At 40.9% G+C, this 21,744-nt stretch overlaps 1 protein-coding gene across 3 annotated transcripts in view; it reads left to right on the top strand.

Annotated features, from left to right (window-relative positions):
* PAPD5 (PAP associated domain containing 5) overlaps positions 1–21,744 on the top strand; it is an 81,341-nt gene that overhangs the window by 42,833 nt on the left and 16,764 nt on the right. For all 3 annotated transcript variants that reach the window (XM_008578113.1, XM_008578112.1, XM_008578114.1), the window contains exons 2-3: positions 19,025–19,148; positions 21,061–21,107. In XM_008578113.1, coding sequence (XP_008576335.1) covers positions 19,059–19,148; positions 21,061–21,107 — 137 coding nt within the window. In that variant the 5' untranslated portion in view covers positions 19,025–19,058. The remainder of the gene's footprint in view (positions 1–19,024; positions 19,149–21,060; positions 21,108–21,744) is intronic.

Raw genomic sequence — 21,744 nt, 5'->3', positions numbered from 1 at the left:
AAGAAGTTAAGGTTGAGCTCCAGGAGCTCAGAGGAAGAGGAGGAAGTTAAAGTTGAATTCAGAAAGGAGAAGCCACTTAATTCAAAATGAAACCCGGTCTGGATCCAAAGCGGAAGTAAAAAAGGGTCCGGAGATTAACAATGGCTGTAGAAGGTGGAGGGAGGAGAAGCAGACAAGAAGTTAAGGTTGAGCTCCAGGAGCTCGGAAATGTGAGCGGAACTCCAGGAGTTCAAGAAGGAGAGGCCGGGCCACTTCAAATGAGTTTAGATTGGGCAGTTCCCATAATTCCTGCTGGGCAGACCCCGGAAAAAAGGCTCAAAACAGGTGAAGGTAAGGGGAATAACCATGGATCCTGGCTGAGACAAAGAAGAGGAGACAAAAAGGGAAAAAGAAAGTTAAAAATCTGGTCCAATCTGGGCGGGGGAACTTAAAAGACAAGAGCGGGGGAAAAACCAGCGAGCACATGTAAAATGGGTAAAGGGAGCTCCAGGAGCTCCAGAGACGGGGACAAAATAATTCCAGTAAACGAAAAGTAGAACAGGCAATGGATAAAGGGAGCTCCAGGAGCTCCGGAGACCAGGACGGAGCAGTTACAGTTGACCGAAGGCAAAACAGGCAGTGAGTAAAAAGGGGGTAACAGGGAGTGGATAAAGGAGCTCCAGGAGCTCTGGAAAAAAGAATGAAGCAGTTACAATTGACAAAAAGCAAGACTAAAAAGGGGGAAGGGACCTCCGGGTGCCAGTCGTGGAGCAGCCGCAACTGAGCTAAGAAACCGGAAGACAGAGGGTACAGGAAAAAGGGGCAAGAACATAGCCTCCAAAAGCCCACCTGTAAAAACTTTGGACCACTTGTCCTGGAGACCACAGAAATTATTTAAATTTGTGAAAACCTGATAGCCGGAAATGCCCCGAAGGAGTCATTGAGACGATTGTTTAATTGATATGGGCGGGGCCTGGCCCCCCTAGCACCCAAACGGCAGTGCCTGAGGTGGCCCTCAAGCCCTGTGAGAGGCCGACCAGCAGTCAGCCCAAAAGGGGTTTTAGGGTTAGAATTTGGTCAGGCAGTTTCCACGAGTCCTTATGGGGCAGGCCAGGGATTCAAATAGGCATCCCCATTTGGATTCCCGGGCTGCGGAAGGATTAAAAGAGGCTACCGTGAAGATGGGGACGTCTCATCACCTTCAGGCACCAGATGGGAGTCACCTGGTGACTTGGCGGAGTTGCCCTGACGTGGCCACGTTTTCGGGCAGGGCCACCCAGATTGGGATGCAGAATCAGGAACGTACCTGGTGTCTCGAGGCATGGGGCTCAAATGAGTTCCTGGTAACGAGAGGAGGGAGGCTCCCACAGGAGCGGGGCCTCAATCTCCTCCCGTGTTTCAGCACCAGATGTCCGGTTCAAATCTGCAGTGGTAAGTAACAAAGGGAGCCAGGCAATGGGTTTGAGGCAGGCTTTAGTTAGTGGAAGTGCTCTTGGGCGAGGTTCTGCAGCTCACAAGGGAGTGAGGCCAAGCACCAGATGTCCGGTTCAAATCTGCAGTGGTAAGTAACAAAGGGAGCCAGGCAATGGGTTCGAGGCAGGCTTTAGTTAGTGGAAGTGCTCTTGGGCGAGGTTCCGCAGCTCACAAGGGAGTGAGGCCGTCCCGTGTTTCAGCACCAGATGTCCGGTTCAAATCTGCAGTGGTAAGTAACAAAGGGAGCCAGGCAATGGGTTTGAGGCAGGCTTTAGTTAGTGGAAGTGCTCTTGGGCGAGGTTCTGCAGCTCACAAGGGAGTGAGGCCAGGGAAGTCGCACCCTGGCTGGATACAAGCAGGTATTTATAGGGGGAGGGCTGTTGGTGACTTTTTTGCCCGTATATGGTAAGGAATTGAGCAGGGTTCAGTTTCTGGTTCCCGCCTTCTGGGGAGGGAGGGGGGAGAGGGAAGGGCGTGGAGTTAACAAGATAGAGGCTCCGTGGCTACTTTGTTGCTATTTTCCGGGTCTTCGATTGGCAGGCCCAACACCATTTGTTGTTGATTTCTAGTTTGATTTCATTATGGTTGGGCAAGGTATTTGATATGATTTCAGTTTTTTCAAATTTATTGAGGCTTGTTTTGTGACCTACATGTGGTCTGTTCTAGAGAAAGTACCATGTGCTGCTGAGAATGTATGTTCTTCAGCTGTTGGATGAAATATTCTATATATGCCCATTTGGTCCAATTGGCCTAGAGTAGACATTAATTCTGACGTTTCCTTGTTAATTTTCTGTCTGGATGATCTGTCCTTTGCTGAAAATGGGGTATTAAAGTCCCCAACTATTATTGTGTTGGAGTCTGTTTCTTCCATTAGGTCTAATAGTAAGTGCTTTATGTAATTGGGTGCTCCGGAGTTAGGTGCGTATATATTTAGAATTGTTATATTCTCTTGTTGAATCGATCCCTTTGTCATATAATGGCCTTTCTTTACTTTCCTTGACTTGAAGTATATCTTATCTCAGTATAGCTACTCCTGCTCTTTTTTGGTTTCCATTTGCGTGAAATGTCTTTTTCCATCCCTTCATTTTCAGTCGCTGTGTGTCTTTATACGTGAAGTGAGTTTCTTATAGGCAGCATATCGCTGGTTCTTGTTTTATAATCCATTGAGACACTCTGTGTTTTAATTGAGACATTTAGTCCATTTACATTTAGAGTTATTGATATATAGGGACTTGTTACTGCCATTTTGTTACTTATTTTCTGTTTGTTTTGTTGATCCTATTTTTCTTTTTTCTAATCGTACTGTCTGTGATTGAATGGTTTTCTCTAGCAGTGTATTTTGATTTCTTGCTATATATTTTTAGTATGTCTCATAAGTTTTTGTCTTATAGTTACCATGAGGCCCACAAAAACATGTTATAGTTATAACAGAGTATTTTAGACTAATAACTTAATTTTGATATCTAAGAAAAAAAGAACCAAAGCCAACTCTAATGCTTTGTTGTCATCTCCACCTCTTCCACCTTTGTGACATTTTGTTGTTTCAAGTTACATCGTTTAATATTGCCTATCTCTATACAGTTGTATTTGTTGATGTCTTGTTAGGTTTGTCCTTTAGTATTCATACTAAGGATGAAGGTGTTTTATTCCCCCCCTTAAACACTGGAATATTCTGAGGTTGCCTGTGAACTTCCTTTACTGATTAGTTATGTTCAAATGTTTTCTTGCTGCTCTTTAGTATCGTCTTCTTTCAAATTGAAGAACTCCTTTTAGCATTTCTTGCAAGGCAGGTCTAGTGTTGGTGAATTCCCTTAGTTTTTGTTTTGGAAAGATTTCATTTCTCCTTCATATTTGGAGATTAGTTTTGCTGGATGGAGAATTCTTGGTTGACAGTTTATTTCCTTCAGCACTCTGAATATATCATCCCATTCTCTTCTGACCTGTAGGGTTTCTACTGAGAAATCCATTGAGAGACATGTTGGGGCTCTGTTGAATATTATATGTTTTTTTTTCCCTCTTGTTGCTTTCAGTAACCTACCTTTCTTTGTCTTTGGTTTTTGATAATTTGATTATGATATGTCTTGGGGTGTTCCTCCTTGTACTGAATTTGATTGGCAACCTCTGAGCTTCCTGTACCTGGATACTGTCACCTTTCTTCATACTTGGGAAATTTTCAGCCATTATTCCCTTGAATATGCTTTCTGCATCTCTTCCTTTTTCTTCTCCTTTGGGTATGCCAGTTATGCAGAGGTTATTTCGCTGAGAGAGTCCTGTATTTGCTGTATTTCTGTTTCATTTTTTCTTATTCTTTTTTTTTTTTTGTCCTTTTTTGAGACCTGCCGCACCGCGCTCAGCCAGTGTGTGCTGTGAGCGCACCCGTCATCCCTATATAGGATCCGAACCCGTGGCGGGAGCGCTGCTGCGCTCCCAGCTCCGCACTCTCCCGAGTGCACCACGGGCTCAGCCCTTTTCTTATTCTTTTTTTTTTTTTTGTCCTTTTTTGAGACCTGCCGCACCGCGCTCAGCCAGTGTGTGCTGTGAGCGCACCGGTCATCCCTATACAGGATCCGAACCCGCGGCGGGAGCGCTGCTGCGCTCCCAGCTCCGCACTCTCCCGAGTGCACCACGGGCTCAGCCCTTTTCTTATTCTTTTTCTTTTTGTTTCTCTGATTTGGTAATTTCAAATGTTCTATCTTTGAGCTCACTGATTGTTTCCTCAGTTTGATTAAGTGTGCTGTTGGAGCTTTCTATTAAGTTTTTCAGTTCAGATAATGTATTCTATGTTTCTAGAATTTCTATGTGGATTTTTAAAAATTGATTCAATTCCTTCGTCAAGTTTCTAATTCTACTGCTGGATTGTTTTTCAGATATCATTTAATTTTCTATATGTTTTTGTAACGCCCTGGACATCCTTAAGAGGGTTATTATGTCAGACATTTCATAAGTCCACTGTTCCTCTGGGTCCATTGCTAGTGCTTGGTTTGTTTCCTTTGATGGTGTCATATTTCTCTGTTCTTTCTTGATCTTTGTGACTTTGTGTTGATGCCTGGACATTTGAGGAGACTGCCACCTCTTCTAGGTTTTATAGTTTGGTGGTGTTAGACCTTTATTAGTTAATATCAGGTCTTTGCCTCTGATCGGTGGGTTTTTATTTTATTTTGTTTTGTTTTCAGTTCTGTGTTGGATTATTATCTATCACCATCACTTAAACTCTGCACTGGAACTAATTTATTGTCCTTTGGTTATTTCCAAAATTGGGGGAACGTCCTTTGGGGACCAGCACATGAGCCCTGTGGTTGAGCTGAATTGCTGCTTTGATGCTGATTCTCTGGGAAAGGCTTTCTGTGTGGCTGTAATTTTATTTCTTGGCCTTTTAATCACTTCTGAGTCTTTTGAGTTCAGATACATGTGGATTTTGGGGAAATTCTGGCCTGGGTCTGACTCTTTCCAGCAAACTGCACCCGTGCCTGCAGTTCCATCTCCCTGACTAGTCTCCACTGAGTGGGCCTATGCCGATTGGAAAGCAGATCAGCTGCCCACGTTGCACCCCAGCCAGCCTACCCCCCACACTCCAAACTCTTCCCATGCAGGGGCTCTGCATGGGTCCCTCATGATGACTCACTGACTGGCCTCTGGGTGTCTCCTATCTTTGATCAGCTGCAGTTTCTCGCTCCTGTGGGGGTCACAGTAACCTTGTCAGTGGTCTGGCTGGCCTAGGGGCTGGTATGGTGTGCTCCAAGGCCTTCTGCCCTGCAGACTCCAAGCAACTTCACAGAAAGGATGCAGCTGTGGCTTTTGTCGGCTCCTGCTTTGTGTACTGTAACTTCTTCCCACTCTTCACCTGGAAACAGCCAGGGCTTGAAATGGTTAGAGCAGACCTTTCTTTTTCTTGCTGCAGTTTTCCTGCCTTCATGAATTCCACAGGTCTTTCCTCCTCTTTCCTCAAGCTCCAGTGGTCCCAGATTGGCAGTCTTTGCTTTTTGATAATTGTAAATTGATTGTCTGTGAGAGAAAGAGACACTAGAGACTGTCTGTTTTGCCATCTTCTCAACATCTCTAACTTTAAACATTTTTATTGTTATTACAATGTTAGTGGCTTGTTTTTGAAATTTGAAGCCACATACTTAGAGTTGTGACTTTTAGTTTTATCATCATCATCATCATCATCATTGTCATCATGAAAGAAAGAAGCTACCATGTTGCTTTATTCTGCAAAAAGTATAGCAGACGTTTGTTGAAAATAACTATAGAGTGAAGTCATAAATGAAATATGTCTAAGTACAGATATTTCCTTAACCTGATATAGATCGCACTTTTAAACCAATAAACACAGGAAATGTGAGAGACACTTCCCATTAAATCAGGAGCAAGACAAGGATGCCTTCTCTCAATAGTATTATTTGACCTTATCTTAACCAATGTAGTAGGGCAAGGAAATTGGTTGGTTATAAAATAAATGTACAAAAGCCAGTAACTTTTCTGTGTAACAGTCAGGAAAGGAAAAAAGATTTCACTTACTAGAGCATCAAACCCCCAAGTAATTTAGAAACAAAGCCAGAAAGGTGAAGAAAATAAAAAACTTTATAGTGGTGACACAAAAAACTTGGAGATGTCAGATCAATTCATTAATTTGTTAATTAATGCAAATAAAAATCCCACTGAATTTTTGGGAGAAGGGTGGGAGAGTAACTTGCTAAAATGATTCTGAAGAGCATCTGGAAGAATAAATAGGCAAGAATAGCCAAGAACATTTTGAAAACCAAAAATGAGTTTGTGGGAAGATTGGTTTTGTACTATCAACAATTCACAGATTTATGCAAGAATTTTAGAGTAATTTGAGCCCTATAATACACAGAAATAGCCATATGTCTGAAAAGAAAGCCTAAGACTTTGACCCAACTATGCATGAGAGTTTATATATTGTATAGTCAAAGTCTGTGTGTGTGAATCGGGTGTCTTTCAAGTGCAAGGGAAAGAAACTCATATTGGCTTAAGCAAAAACCAAACAAAGACGTTTATTTTGTCAAGTATCAGGGATACCCTTTGGGTGGTACTTGCTTCTGTGACTCCAGAGGAGGCTCAAATGCCCTGTCTCTTCCTGACTTTGGTTATCTTTCCATTCTCTGCTATTGCTGATGGCTTCCTTTGTACACTAGAGGAAAAGGAGGTGTGATTGTTGAGACTTCCAGCCTTGTTTTTATAGCTCAGTGTCCAAGGAGAAAGTGACCTTCCTTAGCGTCAGTATGCACAGTCTTAAGGATGACACCCTGTGGTTGCCAGGGTCATATGCCCATCCCTGGGCCATGACCATGGAGTGCTGCACTAATGGGCACCACCCATGCCTGCTCATATCCAGAACTGCCAGCAGCTTTGCTGTGCAGCCCCACCAGAATCACATGGAACAGAAGGAACTTTTTCCCAAGGAAAGTGGATGGGGTGGTAGAGTTACTGGGGTGAGCAGTGAGCAGGAGACATGCCACTGGGCAGACCGGAGCAACAAGTATATACTCAATAATTGAGAAAAGAATGGAATATTTAATAAAGGATGCTGGATACTTAGCTATTTGGAAAAAAAAGTTATATCCCTACCTTTTACCATATTCAGTTAAAATCCCAAAAGAAAAAGTGGTATTTAAATAGGAAAAACAAATACTAGAAGAAGATGTAGTCAGGTTTCAAAATTTCTATTTTTTATAGACTTTATATTTTAGAGCCGTTTTAGGTTCATAGCAAAATTGAGCAGAAGGTACAAAAGATTTCCCATATATCCCCTGCACCCACATATGCACAACCTCACCCACTGTCTACATCCCACACCAGAGAGGCCCATTTTTTACAATCAATGAAACTACATTGACACATCATTATCACCTGGTCCATAGTTTGCATTAGGGTTCAGTCTTGATGTTGTGCATTTTGTGGGTTTGAACAAATGTTTAATGGCATGTATGCACTATTATAGCATCATGCAGAATAGTTTCACTGCCCTAAAATCCTTTGTGTTCATCTGTTACTTTTCTCCGTCCAACTCTTGTCAACTACTGATCCTTTTACTGTTTCCATAGTTTTGCCTTTTCCAGAATGTCATATAGGTGGAATCATACAGTATGGAATCCTTTCAGATTGGCTTCTTTCACTTAGTAATATGAATTTAAAGTTCCTCGTGTCTTTTCATGGCTTAATACTTCATTTCTTTTTAGTATTGAATAATATTCCATTTTCTGAATGTATCACAGTTTATTTATTCATCTACTAAAGGACATCTTGATTGCTTCCAAGTTTTTGGCAATTATGAGTAAAGCTGCTGTAAACATCCTGTGTAGGTTTTTTTGTGTGGGTCATAAGTTTTCAACTCCTTTGGGTAAATAACCAAGGGTTGTGATTGCTGGATTGTATGTTAAGGGTAGTTTCTTTTTGTAAGAAATTGCTAAACTGTCCTCTGAAGTTGGCTGTACCATTTTGCATTCTCATCTGCAATGATGAAAGTTCCTGTTGCTGCACATCCTAACCAGCGTATGATGTTGTCAGTGTTTTGGATTTTGGCTATTCTGATAGGTGTGTGTAGTGGTATGTCACTATTGTTTTAATTTGTAATTCCCAATGACATATGATGTTGAGCATCTTTTAAATATGCTTTCTTGCCACCTGTAAATCTTCTTTAGTAAGGTCTCTGTTTACATCTTTTCTCCATTTTTTAAAATGGACTGTCATTTTCTTAAGTGTTGAGTTTTGAGTGTTCTTTGTATAGTTTGGATACTAGTCTTTTTGCAATTATTTTCACCCAGTCTGTGCCTTGTCTTTTCATTCTCTTGATAGTTAGATATTTTTCTGTCTCAACATTAAGAAGCCTTTTGAAACATATAAAAAAGGGAGACTTTCTAAATCTTAAACTTTAAAAGCAGAGAATGCAGACCTACATACATGTTTATGTTTTGCCTGTACTAATTTGTCTTGTTTAATTTATGTTTTGAAAGTAAATATCTGTTAATAATCATTAATGGTAGCTGGTATTTATTGAGGGTTTGCTATGTGCTAAGTAAACTGTAAACCCTGTGCTACGCCCTTTCATACTCTTTTGTAGTCCCTACAAGAACCGTCTAAGACAGTCACTATTGTCCTCATTTTACAGGTGGGAAACAGGCTTGAGTAAGTGGTGGTATAGCAGTTCAATTCCAACTCATGCTCTATAAATTACTGTACTACTTGCATTTAATAGTTCATTGAAATGCATTGGAAAAGGGAGAATACAAATATCCAGCAAATATGGGAAAATTCCTAATCTCACTAGGAATCAAAGAATAAAAACACTCTCCATTGGTTATGGAGGTTGGGGAAGGACCCTCATGCATTACCATGGGAGAATATATCTGCATACTTTTTGGTGGAGGAAATTGGGCATATTTTTCAAAAGTATTAGCTGTTCATACCCTTTCACCCAGGGATTCCACTTCTAAGAATTTATTCGAAGAGAAAATTTAGAGTTGGTTACAGATTTATGTGCAAAGATAGGCATTATAATGTTAACTGTGGCAGTGAAAAATTGGAAGCAGCCTAACTGTTCAACAGTAAGGAATTGGTGGAATAAATTATGGTATATTCATATACTAGAGTAATATGCAGTCCTTAAAAATTCATTTTTCTCACATCAAGTGACATGCATAGTGACCGTGATATGGCTGCCGTGTTTTTCTACTGACTCAAATGATATGCATAGTAAAGCAGTTTGACACTGAGTCAAACACAGACTGTATTTTCTGCTGTGAAGAGGGTTTTTTCTGTGTTTTTTCCCAAACAACTACACATTTCCATACTTTTTTCAGAGTTTTTTTTTGTTATTAATTTTGAAAACGTATAGGACCCCATAAAAATCAACCTAGGTGTACATACATCATGTTTTTGGTGTATGTGTTAATGGATTCTTTGTGAATCAATTTGTTTTTGGATTTTTGCTTAACTTTAAAAAATTCCTTAAATAATACCAACATTTATCCAAAAGATCTGAACAGTAGAGAAAAAGAAAGTAAACTCTGAAAGCTGTTCTCCAAGTTAGTCTTGTTCCTATTTCCATTAGCCGAGATTGTGATGTTAGTAGTTAAAATATCTTAAATATGCATTGGGAGCTTGCCCTACTTAACAGAAATTGTTTATAAGCAAATAATCACCTCTGATATGTTTCGGATATTGGGAGTTTCATACGTAGGTGTCCTTGAAGGTGAGGTACCCCTTTGTTGGTTCTATGCATCTTTTACCAGTGCTCTAACATAGGGAAAGATGTTACAAGTGGTTGCGTGTTTGCAGAGCAGTGTCTGTTCTTAAACACCAGCCCCTCTACTAGATAAATAGAAATAAATAAATAAATAAAATTAAAAAGTAAAGTTTGGTATTAGAATTGTGTGGGTTAAACACATCTATTACTAGATTTGAGAATGTAACAAACTTCCTTAGAATGAACAATTCTTACTGGCATTTGGACCTTGTAGCTAAGGAAAGATTCAGCCTCGTTTATTTGTGATTTTTTTCCCCACTCAACAGATACTTGAGGATTTCTCATTTGGAAAATAAATTTATTAACTAAGATTTTGTTTTTAGGTATGATCTTTGGGGAATATACTAGGCTTCCTAATTTCACCCAAATTTGGTTAAATCACAGTGGTGGGGAAGTTCAGAATTTTTACTGGAAGGAGATAAAATTATTGACTAGAATTAGATAATGCAGCTGTTGGGTAGTGATTTCTTTTCTCCTTTCTCTCTTTACCTCGTAATTGATTGAAAGTAGTGGCAGGGTTGGGTGGCAAAAGAAAGAGGCCTGGGGGGAAGAAGTCAGATGGTTTTCATTACCTCTCTTTAACAGAGAGGAAATCAACTGAAAAGCTATCCTTCTGAAACATGGCCTAAAAAACTAGTCCAGAAATTGAGAGCAACAGGCGATGGCATTTAAAAGGAATGCTCTAGTTTCTAGGAAGGCAGGTATGAGTGCCTCTCAAAAAAAGAAAAAATGAAAACTTTGTAATCTAGGACACATAGACAAGCATTTGTTCTCTGCACTTTTACTCACATGTCCTAACCAGGGAGGGGTTAACAAAGTAAATTTGACATTTCTTAACGATGAGTAACCATTTCCTTTCTTTTTCCTTTTAAATATTTTTACGTTGTCTTCCATATATTCTCTCCCTTGGTTTTTTTTTTTTTTTAAATCTCATTATATAGTGAGAATTATTTGGGAGCATGAATAGTTTCTTGTCCACAGGACAAGAGGGAGAGGGCTTTTTCCTTTTAGCTTTGGTACTGGTAATATTTCTATTTACATAAGCATGGCTTTTTTCAGGTGACCTCATATCCCTATCAGTACTGTAGAAAATGATTCACATTGTGCAGACTTTAAAATATGAAGCCATTATGGCATTCCAGTCTTGAGATACTTATAAACCTTGACTTTTAAAAAAAATTACATATTTATTGTGGGTATTTTTCTTATAGCCCTGTTTCTATGCACATGCAGAGTTATTTCCTCAGGCTACATTCTGAGAAGTGGATTGCCTCCTTTCACCATAAAGGACATCTGTAATTCCTGGGCCAAATTGCCCGCCTTACTGGTTGTCAGTTCTCACCACAATGTGTGAGTGTTCCTTAGATACTGGTACACAGCTCGTTTTGAGGAACATCATCTCCCTTTTGTGACCGTAGATGTGGACAGATGTCCCCCTGTGAACAGAGGGACCCTTCCTAAGGAAGCGCTTCTCTGTGCCCAGTCTTGGGGCTGGCACACAGCTGGAGCAGGGAGAGCTGAGTCTGAGTGGGGAGGCCGTGAGCCAGTGATTGGCCAGGGCTGACTACTTGGGGACAGGTAGGCCTTCTGCTTCAGGAGCATAGAGGAGGCCGTAAAGTAGTTCTGCCTCTGGAATTTTGCAGAGGAAGTGATATTTGAACTCTGGAAAGCTGAATAAGAGGGTGTTCCAGGCACAGGCCTGTCTGTGCAAGGGCGATTCCTGAAAAGGCCTGGGGGGCTCCGGCACCGTTCTATGGGCCTGAACTGGGAGGAGAGGGGTCGAAAGTGAGGCCGGAAAGGTAGGCAGTGCTCCAACAATGAGTTTGGAAGTGACATAGGTTGAGGGAGGGGCCCCTGGTGGTCACACCAAGATGGCCTAGAGAAGGGAGAGTCTAGTGGCAGGGAGACCAGTTTGGAGGATGCTGCAAGTGTTCTACTGAGAGAGAAAAGGACTTGAACTCCAGGCAGAGGTAGGGTCTGATTTGGAAGTGTTTGTTTTGGCTTTTTGGTAAAAGGATTTGGAGACCTGTTAGCTCCTGAGGATGAAGAAGGGTAAACCAGGGAAGCCTGAAGTTTCCATTTGGGGAAATAGTTACTCAAGGAGGGAAATATAAGGAGTAAGAGTAGGTTTAGGAGAAAAATAAGAAATTTGGTTGTGGACTGGAGTTTGAGGTGACATCTAGGTAGAGGTGTCCAGTGGCTGGTAGTACAGGAGTTAGGATGGGTGCAGAACATTTTCTTTATAGAAATTGAATTCCAGAGCCTCCTGAAGTGTCACTCAGATTGCACTGTGATTGCCCCAGGGCTTGGGTTACTCACCTTTTATGGTGCCAACGTGTTTGAGAAAAATCAAACAATTTTTTTTTTCCTTTTTGTCTTTTTTTTTACTGACCAGTAACGGGATCGCAACCCTCGGTGTTGCGCCCGCACCGCACTCAGCCAGTGAGCGGGAACCGGTCTCCACATGGGATCCGAACCCTCGGCGGGAGCGCCACCGCGCTCCCAAGCAGCGCACTCTCCAGTGCGCCACTGGGCCGGCCCAAAATCAAACAATTTAAAACGGTGTGAATTCCTGCCACTTCAGACCTCAATCCCACCCCAGAGGAAACTACTGCCAACAGCTTTTGTGTATTTTTCCAGAAATTTGTCTTGCATATATGCACTCATCTGGGTATACAAGTCCCTAGAAAGGATGAGTCAGAAACCAACAGAAACTCCCTACACACACTGCGCCTGCACTGAGTATGTAGTAACTCCCCAAAGCGTTGTCACTGCATTCCTGGGTCTGGGGGTGTAAAGCTCCGGCTAATGTCGGAATTCTGCCGACATAGCCAATTGTAATGCTCTTAAACCTGTTCGTGATGCTAATTGTAAAGCTACAACACCACGCCAGTTGTCAGGCTCTTTTACCTTCCCGTAATCCTACCCTGACTGGGCCAATTGTCCAGCTAGGGCTGCATCTGGAGCTCACAGACCCCTCAAACCCGTTCACAGACTGGGTCACAAACCTTTCCCACGCCAGGCTGAGTCACCAGACCCCACACACACACAGGTCTATGAGCTAGGTAACCGGCAAACAGGTCCTTGGAAGCCGCAGGTTGGAAAGCATGGCTGCTCATGCGGTGGTGGCGGCTGCCACAGGAGGCAGTAGAACACCAGCTAAGGTGACTGCACCACGCAGGCGCACTAACTCCACCCACACACAACCTATTCACAGCAAATGCTCGGCAAGATTCTGAACATCTGAGGGGCCCTGTCCATTTTCCCAACGGGAGGTTTTCTGTGTCCCCAGGTGTAAAGAAGATGATAAACCTCATTGCCTATAATCTCACCACGCAGCCAATAATTCCTGTTTTTGCAGACAAACAAATGCTTGCTCATGGTTTTAAAAAAATTGTAATACAGAAAGACACAATAAAAAGTTAAAGTCTCCCTAACTCTTCTGCCTGTACCCCCACTGGGCAAAAGTCCTACTCCCTAAGGTAACCTCTGTTAACAGTTCTCTTTCCAGAAAACTAATGCAAATAGAAACATATTCTCTCTTTTTCTGTGTCTTTTTAACGCACACAAAGGGAATCCTGCCAAATGCATTGTATGTGCTTTTTCATTGAAACTTAGTGTGTCTTAGATCTTATCAGCTTATGTAGCTTTACTTCATTCATTTTAATGGGTTATTGGCTATAAAGGGAAGATCAATGAATGCTCCTGTGATTATTTAATTAGATCTCGTTGATGGATATTGATGCTATTGCTGAATTTTTCATTATTCCAAATAATGTTATGGTGAACTTCCTTGTACAGATATCCTTGTTCCTTCATGGAAGTATTTCTGGGGGATGGAAAGAAGGGGAATTTAAAAAATTGTATATGTAAATGTTATTTATTGTTTATTAGGACAACTACTTCTGGAGAGGTTGTAGTAATTTATACTTCCACACATAGTATGTGAGTACCTTTTCTATATATCCTTGTCAAAATTGGATATTATTGACCTTAAGCATTTTTTTTATGGGTGGGGGAGTATCTGGTTATTGACAGTTATTGAATAGAACTTTGTCAGTGCCTTCATGTCAAGATAAAGTTGGTAATTAAAAGGGCTTATTACTTCAGTTGCGAAACCTGGAAAACTTGACCTTACTGTGGAAGATGGCCTCAGACATGTTGCAGGCTGGACAGGTGTCTCTTGGGAAGCAGTGTTACCCCTGAACAGATGCTTAGATGAGCCGTAGGGTACAGTGCTCAGGGGTGGGTCTTCTGCCTTCCTTGGCCTGGGAGGCATGAGGAAGGTTTCCACCTTTTCTCTGGTTTTGAGGATGCAGAAGCTCCTAGGTAATTCACATCCACCCCCAGGGCAGGCCAGCTGGAAGGGTGTGAAAGGACGTGAAGTGGGTTCTTCCCTTTTATAGCCAAAGAAATTGAGCTTTTGCGAGTCATTTCTTTACTTCCTCCTCACCCCATGATGAGCATTATAAAATTCATATAATTTTGAAAGGGTAGTATTTTTCCCCTCTATAGTAGAGCTTTCCTGAGAACAAATGTAATTTTTAAAAATTTTTATTTACTTTTTAAAATTTTACTATTCAATATACATTGTAGTTGATTTTCATGCCCCTTTACCTGTTCCTCTCCACCCCTTCCCCCCGCCACATCATATCTGTTCACTTGACTTAAATAGTTCAAGGAATTTTTGTGGTTATTCTGTCTTCTTCCCCCCCCCTTATTTGTTTGTGTGTTTATTTTTAGCTCCCACAAATAAGTGAGAACATATGGTATTTCTCTTTCTGTGCCTGACTTGTTTCACTTAATATAATTTTCTCTAAGTCCATCCATGTTGTTGCAAATGGTAGTATTTTATTCTTTTTTACAGCAAAGTAGTAATCCATTGTGTAGATATACCACAGTTTCCTTATCCTCTCATCAGATGATGGACATTTGGGCTGGTTCCAACTCTTGGCTATTGTAAATAGAGCTGCAGTAAACATTGGAGTACAGGTATCCCTTTGGCATGATGATTTCCATTCCTCTGGGTATATTCCCAACAGTGGAATCGTTGGGTCATATGGTAGATCTATCTGTAATTGTTTGAGGAACCTCCATCCCATTTTCCATAAAGGCTGCCAAATGTAATTTTTTTACATGACTCTATTTTAACCTAAATTATCTCTGAGTTACACTTTTTTAAATATGGAAACTTTTCTTTTTTGACATCTCCTCCTTGTCACTTTAAATTTTTTGTTATTAATTTTTGAGATTAATGTAAATTTTACCCCAGCAAATTAGTTTGTTTCTCCCTCTCTTTTGTTGGCATTCTTTCCAGTTATATAGTGGTACTTCTTATTCTTTTTTTGGTGGCAGGCTGGTATGGGGATTCAATCTTTTTTTTTTTTTCTCCTGCTGGTTGGTATCGAAACCCAGACCTTGGTGCTATCAGCACCACATTCTAACCCACTGAGCTAACTGGTCACTGTTACTTATTTCATCATATTACTTTTATATTACTTTTTCTTTATAAGGAGGAAGCAGTGTGTGTTTTTTTGCTCACTGTTCCTTTTAAAAAGAAAACACTGACAACCTAATAGAGGGCACTGTATTTTGGTCACGTTTGAGTTCAGATCATGGAAGAGTTATATTTTATAATTTCATATGGGAAACTATGGAACTGAGTATGTGGTGTTCAGCAGTACTTACTAGTTAATCATATTGAGTTTTGATCCAAACACGGGAGAAACTTAAGTTTTCTCTGTGTAATTGGAGGATTTCAGAGTCATAAAATTACATTAACATGTGAAAGCAAGTTTACAAAATTTCTCTGGTTCCCATCCTGTAGTAGGTCACCATGTCACTCAAACGTGTGCCAGGCCTATAGTGGGCACTCCAGAAACTATTCAGTTCCTTTAGCATTGTTTAAGCACCTAGATATGCAAGGCACTGTGTAAGTAAAATTATGCAGTCCATAGGGACAGAGCTCCTCAAAATTACTTAAAAATCTGTACTGGAAGTTTATTTCCTAAATGTACCAAGATTTTCTACTTAGTTCTTTAAGCATTTTATACATAGCTAGTTACCCATAGGTGAGATAGTGATGTTTGTGTTTGGTGTGGGTAAGAAGATGGTCTTGGCAGACCTGAAATGGGTTCTCCTTTTCTTACTGTTGAAGTATGATTTTGCTTTAATAGTCTCCTTTTTTCCTTCTTCTTCTTTGCCTCTTCCAATATGGCAAATATACATCAGTAAAAGGAATACAATAATCTGTGGAACCATTTTTCTTTAAATAGGAAGATAGTTCCATGAAATATAAACTGTTTAGGGTAGTCTTGTTTTATAAGCTTGTCTCGTAAACCTGTAATAACGTCCCTCCAAATTAATGTGCTAATTAGAAGCCTAGAATCCTAACACTAAAAGCGAATTGTAGAATTTTCTCCAACTTTCCCCCAAGTTCAGAAATCCCTTTTATTGGACCTTTGCCTCTTTGTCATCTAGTTTTTATGTTTACACTTGAAGTGACAGGGACTTCCCTACCCTGTAACAGTCCATTCTGGGCAGCTATGATCATTGGAAAGCTCTCCTGCTATTCATCTGAAACCTGCCTGTGTTGGAACAGTGCAGAACATAGACATTGCACACACCACAAAACTACTTTAAATGGGTATTTCTTTTTATTGTTAGAAGGAACTTACCCAGAGCAAGAATCATGTTTGACTAGCCAGTTTCCTCCTAGTGCCTTGAACACAGGCACCCAGTAATGTTTAGAGAATGACAGCTGAGCTAAATATTTTTTTTGTCTGTATTTGAATTAGAAAGTGTGTAAACGGGCCTTTGTAGAGTAGATGCAGTCAAGTTTAGGTTTTTTTCGTTTAGCAAGTGTTCTATAGAGATCTGCTTTAGAACTACAAATAAACTCTGATGATTCATAGCAGACTATCCAGTGAGATAAGAAGTAATCCATTTGTTTTACTGTTTGTTTGTGGTCCTAGTCCTTGCCGACAGACCTGTGCAGTAAGAGCAGTGCAAGCTGTAAACTTTCTAACAGCTGTTCTCTTGTAGTGGTTGTCTTTAAGAAGCAGAAGTGGGGGATCACCTTAGAGAAAGGAGTAAATGTAGAGAATACAGGTTTTAACCTGGGAAGCATTAAAAACAAAACCCCCAAACATTAGAAGTTGAAGATCCTTGTGTACCCAGAAGCATACCAAGGAACACTGGACTCTACTGAGACGTCTTCTACATTTACCTGCAGAACTCTCTGGAGTTTTAAAATCCAGTTTTTATGCAGTATTCTACAGTAAACAGGCAGAGCGCTGTTATAAATCATTCCTTACCAAAGGCCTAGAGTTTGAAACTAAGGGCCTGAAAAGGCTCCTGCTTGCCAACCCTTCTGTTGTACCTGGGCATGCTGAGGCCGGAAAGTGCCAGTCACTTGTCTAAGGGAACATAGCTGGCCCCAGGCAGAGCCTGAGTCTCAAACTCAAGTTCTTTGACTAGCAGTTTAAAAAATAAAACACCAGAAGAGGCAGAAACTGTTGATTGCTTAGCCAGTCACATTTTAAAAATGATCAGTTTCATGTAGCAAAAGTTATAGCCAGTGGGGATTGGAATGGACACATTTTTTTTCCTTGCTCATAACCATTTTTGGTCTCCCAGTGTTTCCAGCTTCCTGCTTTGGACCCTGAATGGGCCGTGCAGTTGTGGGCACACTCTTCCCTCAAGGATCCATTAATATGTGGCTACCCTTCTTGGATGCTGTTCCCCAGGCTGAGCCCCCCTACCCCTCATGCTCCCATGGCACTTGGCACCCCTTGTTCTGAGCACCTTCCTCCTGGCCTCTTGGTCCGTTCCAGTTAGGATAGAATGTGAGACCCTGTGAGAACACCTTCACTCCGGCCTATCTCTGTGACCTGAGCCCGGGCCTCATGTGTGGTCAGCAGTCAAGGAAAGCTGAGCAAGCCAGGTCTCTTTGTGTTCCTTTTCACATTCCCTTCGACTTCCCACTCACTTTCCTCTCCCAAAGGCAGCTCTTCATGTCTCACCACCTTCATAAGGAATACTTTTATTCTCTTCTGTCCTACCATACTGACTACATTCAACTCACCCAGACCAGTTAGTTTGTCCTTTCATCCTGGACAGTAGTTTCCCCCAGTCCCTCAGGCTTCAGTCCTCGAAGGCATCCTTACCTGCTCCTCCGCACCCCCCCATGCTGGTCGGGCTCTGCGGCTGGCCTTTGTGTCTGTGTGTGTGCGATGTTTCTAGAGCCTAGTCCTTCCCTGCCACCATCCTCTAGGCTTTCTTTCTGTCCTGCAACGCAGTAATTTATGACCTGTTCTCTTTGCATCCAGTCTTGTCTTTTTGCTGATCCATTGTTTGCACAGTTGCCAATTTAATCTTAAAATGCTGCATTTTTGAAGTCAGTCTTTCCCTAGTCCCTCTCTTAAACATTATGTCAAAATGGCTCCCCGTTGCCACAGGGGCTGACTAGGCTTGTCATTAGAAGCCTGCCATCATCTGGGACCTGCCTTCCTCTCCAGGTGCTTCTCCCACTCTTCCCCTGCCATAGCCTGTGTAGTTGGCTTGTTTCCTGGTCCCTCACGGTGTCTGGAAGTCTTCCTCTCCTTTGTGGAGCCTTTGCCTGCCAGCCATTCTTTTCAAGACACTGCTTATGTTCACTGGCTCACTTGTTCGTTTGACACTTAATTTACTAAACAAATGTTATGAGAGACTTACTGTTTTGCTCACCGTGAGGAATAGATTCCAGGGAGGTAAGAGGATCAGTCCCCACTGCCAGAAAGCTTGCCTGTGTCACCTGCCTTTAGTGTCTTGTGTTGTGTCTACTGGATTGTAAGTATAAAGGCAGAGGCCAGGTTTGACAGTTTAAAAACAAAAAATTACCAGCACCCAGCAAGTATTCTGCTCAGGCAATTTCTTATTTTATTTATTATCTTGGCTTTTTTGATTAAATTCTGTACATTCCTATTTTAGCTTAGCATGAGTTATATCACTCAAGGTAAAAATTTATTAATGTAAAGTTATTAGATGAATCATCTTGTAAGATTTAATGAATATATTCTGGATATTGGAACCTTATCTGATAAATGATTTGCAAATATTTTCTCTCTTATTCTGTGGGGTTGTCTTTTTACTTTCTTTTCTTTTTTTGTGGGGGTTGGATGGTATGGGGATCTGTATTACAATACCATGCTCTAACCAACTGAGCTAGCTGGCCAGCCCAAGACTTAATTAGATAAGATTATTTAAGGTATTGATTTCTCATTAGATTGACCCTACTCATATTAAGTTTTCTGCCTTTTTGTTCAGTCTGCATGAAGAAATCAGTGATTTTTATGAATACATGTCCCCAAGACCTGAGGAGGAAAAGATGCGGATGGAGGTGGTGAACAGGATCGAGAGTGTGATTAAGGAGCTCTGGCCCAGCGCTGACGTGAGTACCTGTTGGGGTAGCTGCTGCTTAGAGTAATGTCCTTGTCCCCGGCGTGGAAGCTTGTCTGTTGATATCTCATGCAGAGTCCTCACATGCAGGTATAAGTGCTTCTGTGAAGTTATGGTCTAATTAAGTTTCAAAGGCAAATAATTTTCTACAGCCTTTAGAATTTGGGGCTTCCTAATTATTTTCATTGAATTAGATAACTTATCTAAAACTCTTTTTTTTTTTTAAAAAAAAAGATGAGTGGTAAGGGGATCTTAACCCTTGACCTGGTGTTGTCAGCACCATGCTCTCCCAAGTGAGCTAACCGGCCATCCCTATATAGGGCTCTGAACCCGTGGCCTTGGTGTTATCAGCACCACACCCTCCCAAGTGTTTTGCAGTGCTAAATACCAACTACTAAAGGCAAACAGTGTTTAGGAATTGTTAGTGGAAAGAGAAGAAAAATCAAACCTCTCAGAGAGTAGTCTGTTATTGGATGTGGTATATCAAAACCCCACTACTATATTGTTTCAACCTACCAATATAACTACCATATAATTGTTTAAAGGTGAATGAAAACGTCAAGTAGCAATTTCATTTGTTACTTGAAGTTCATTTTCCTAGGCTAATGCAGGCATGTCTTTTCTACCCCTCTCCTGAAACTATTTCTTCTCTATGACCAACTCCTTGTCTCTCAGTACAGCCCCAACTCAATGAACAAACTATTTGCCCAGGATTTCTTATTTGCTTATTTGCAGTTCTTGTTATTGGTACTAAGTTAATACTTTTTAGGGAATCTTTGAGGGTTTGTTCTACAATTTTGTACACTCAAAGAAGTAACTTAGTAGAATCCATTGCTTTGTGTTCTATAGCTTTTCTTTACACTCTGTCCTGAGGTGGTGGAGGGGAAGCCGGGGAATGTTTTTGTCCAACTGGCAAAACAAAGAAGTTTCAAATATGACACTGTGGGTAAAGGGAAGAAGTGAGAACACTGATATTTTATTGAGCACCACATACCACAGTGTCTCTCCTATGTGATCTAAGTCAGTGTCTCTCAATTGGGGGTGATTTTGTTCCCCAGGGGGGCATTTGGCAATGTCAGAGACATTTTTGACTTGGGAAGCACTGCTGGCACCTAGTGAGTAGAGTTTAAGGATGCTGCTAAACATCGTACGAAATGTACAACCCCTCACAACAGAGAATTATGTATCCCAAATGTCAACAGTGCTGAGGTAAAGAAACTGCTCTAAATTAATCCTCATCCTTCACAGGTGGGGGATTTTTAAAGATAAGGAACGTGAGGCTGTGGTTAGGTTCCCAGATCTATCTCACCTCAAAGGTTGGGCTTTTTTTTTTTTTTTTCCTGGCAGCTGGCCAGTACAAGGATTTTTGTTTTTGAAAGGCTGAGTTTTTGCAGTTACATGCATACACATACCTGCCTGCATTCCACTGTTCTCCATGGATTGAGATAGAATGTGTCCCAGTTTTATGTCAGTACATGATGTTATAATGACAGTGCCTAATGTTCCCTGTGGAGTTGGCCTATAGGCCAGTTCTCGTCCTGCAGTTTATGTAATCTGACCCTAATTTAGTAATCTGCAAGACTCCTCCTCCTGCTTAGACAACAAAAATTAAGGATTTGTGATCATGTTTTTGGATTATAGGGAAATGTTAGTGACTTTAATATTATTTTTTAAAGTTTTCTATTTTAGTCTATATGTTTCATATTTGAACCTGATAAATTTAAATTATATTCTGAATGTCTGCTTGTGAGTCACAGAATCCCCACTTGAAAGCATGGTGTTAGAAAAAATGCCCTTGTAGTATTAAAAAATACCAGTAGAGGGTAGCAAAACCCAGCATTTTCCCAATGGTGGTGACCTTTTTATCTGATACCTTAATACAATAACTTCTTTTTCTATTTCAGGTCCAGATATTTGGAAGTTTTAAAACTGGCCTGTATTTACCTACTAGGTTAGTTACACTTATGAAGCTTTCAAGGGATATTTTTCTAGAGTATATTCATTTTGGATGTTGAATGCATAAGAGTAGAAACAAAATAGTTAAATTTATGAAACAAAAATTTATTTATCTGTGTTTTATTTGAATTAGCTTGAAATAGGAAATCACTTCAGATCATCTTTCAAGACTGAGATGATACAGAGTGATGTAAAAGGGAGCGTGTAGCAGTGGAATCAATTAGTTACTAATTGACTACCCAGTAGAAAACTGCTCAACCCCGTAACTTAATCCGCTAACACAGGTGTTAATGTAGTATCATGTTAAAATACACGATTATACTGTGGAGCTGGATATACTCTGGAAAGCAAGGTCTGTTTTTTTAAATTAAGAACCCATACTGCTAGCTCTGGTTCCAGCATCTTGACCCAGAAATTCATGGTACAAAACTCTTCTCTGAGGAAGGTCTTGGCCTTCTCAGACTTCTTGTTCAATTTCAGCCTTCTCAAATGAGGGCTCTCTTGATGGTAATGTTTTCCTGTCCAGTTAGGATAGAATGCAGGAAGGGTGAATACTTGCTAAGAAGTGAAATGGTATGATCCTTTTTTTTTTTTTTTTTTGGTGGCTGGCAGGGGGGGAGATCCAAACCCCT

This window comes from Galeopterus variegatus, unplaced genomic scaffold (assembly GCF_000696425.1).
Source record: "Galeopterus variegatus unplaced genomic scaffold, G_variegatus-3.0.2 Scaffold1633, whole genome shotgun sequence".
Taxonomy (NCBI): Eukaryota; Metazoa; Chordata; class Mammalia; order Dermoptera; family Cynocephalidae; genus Galeopterus; species Galeopterus variegatus.
This window is presented reverse-complemented; position numbering and strand designations above follow the sequence as displayed.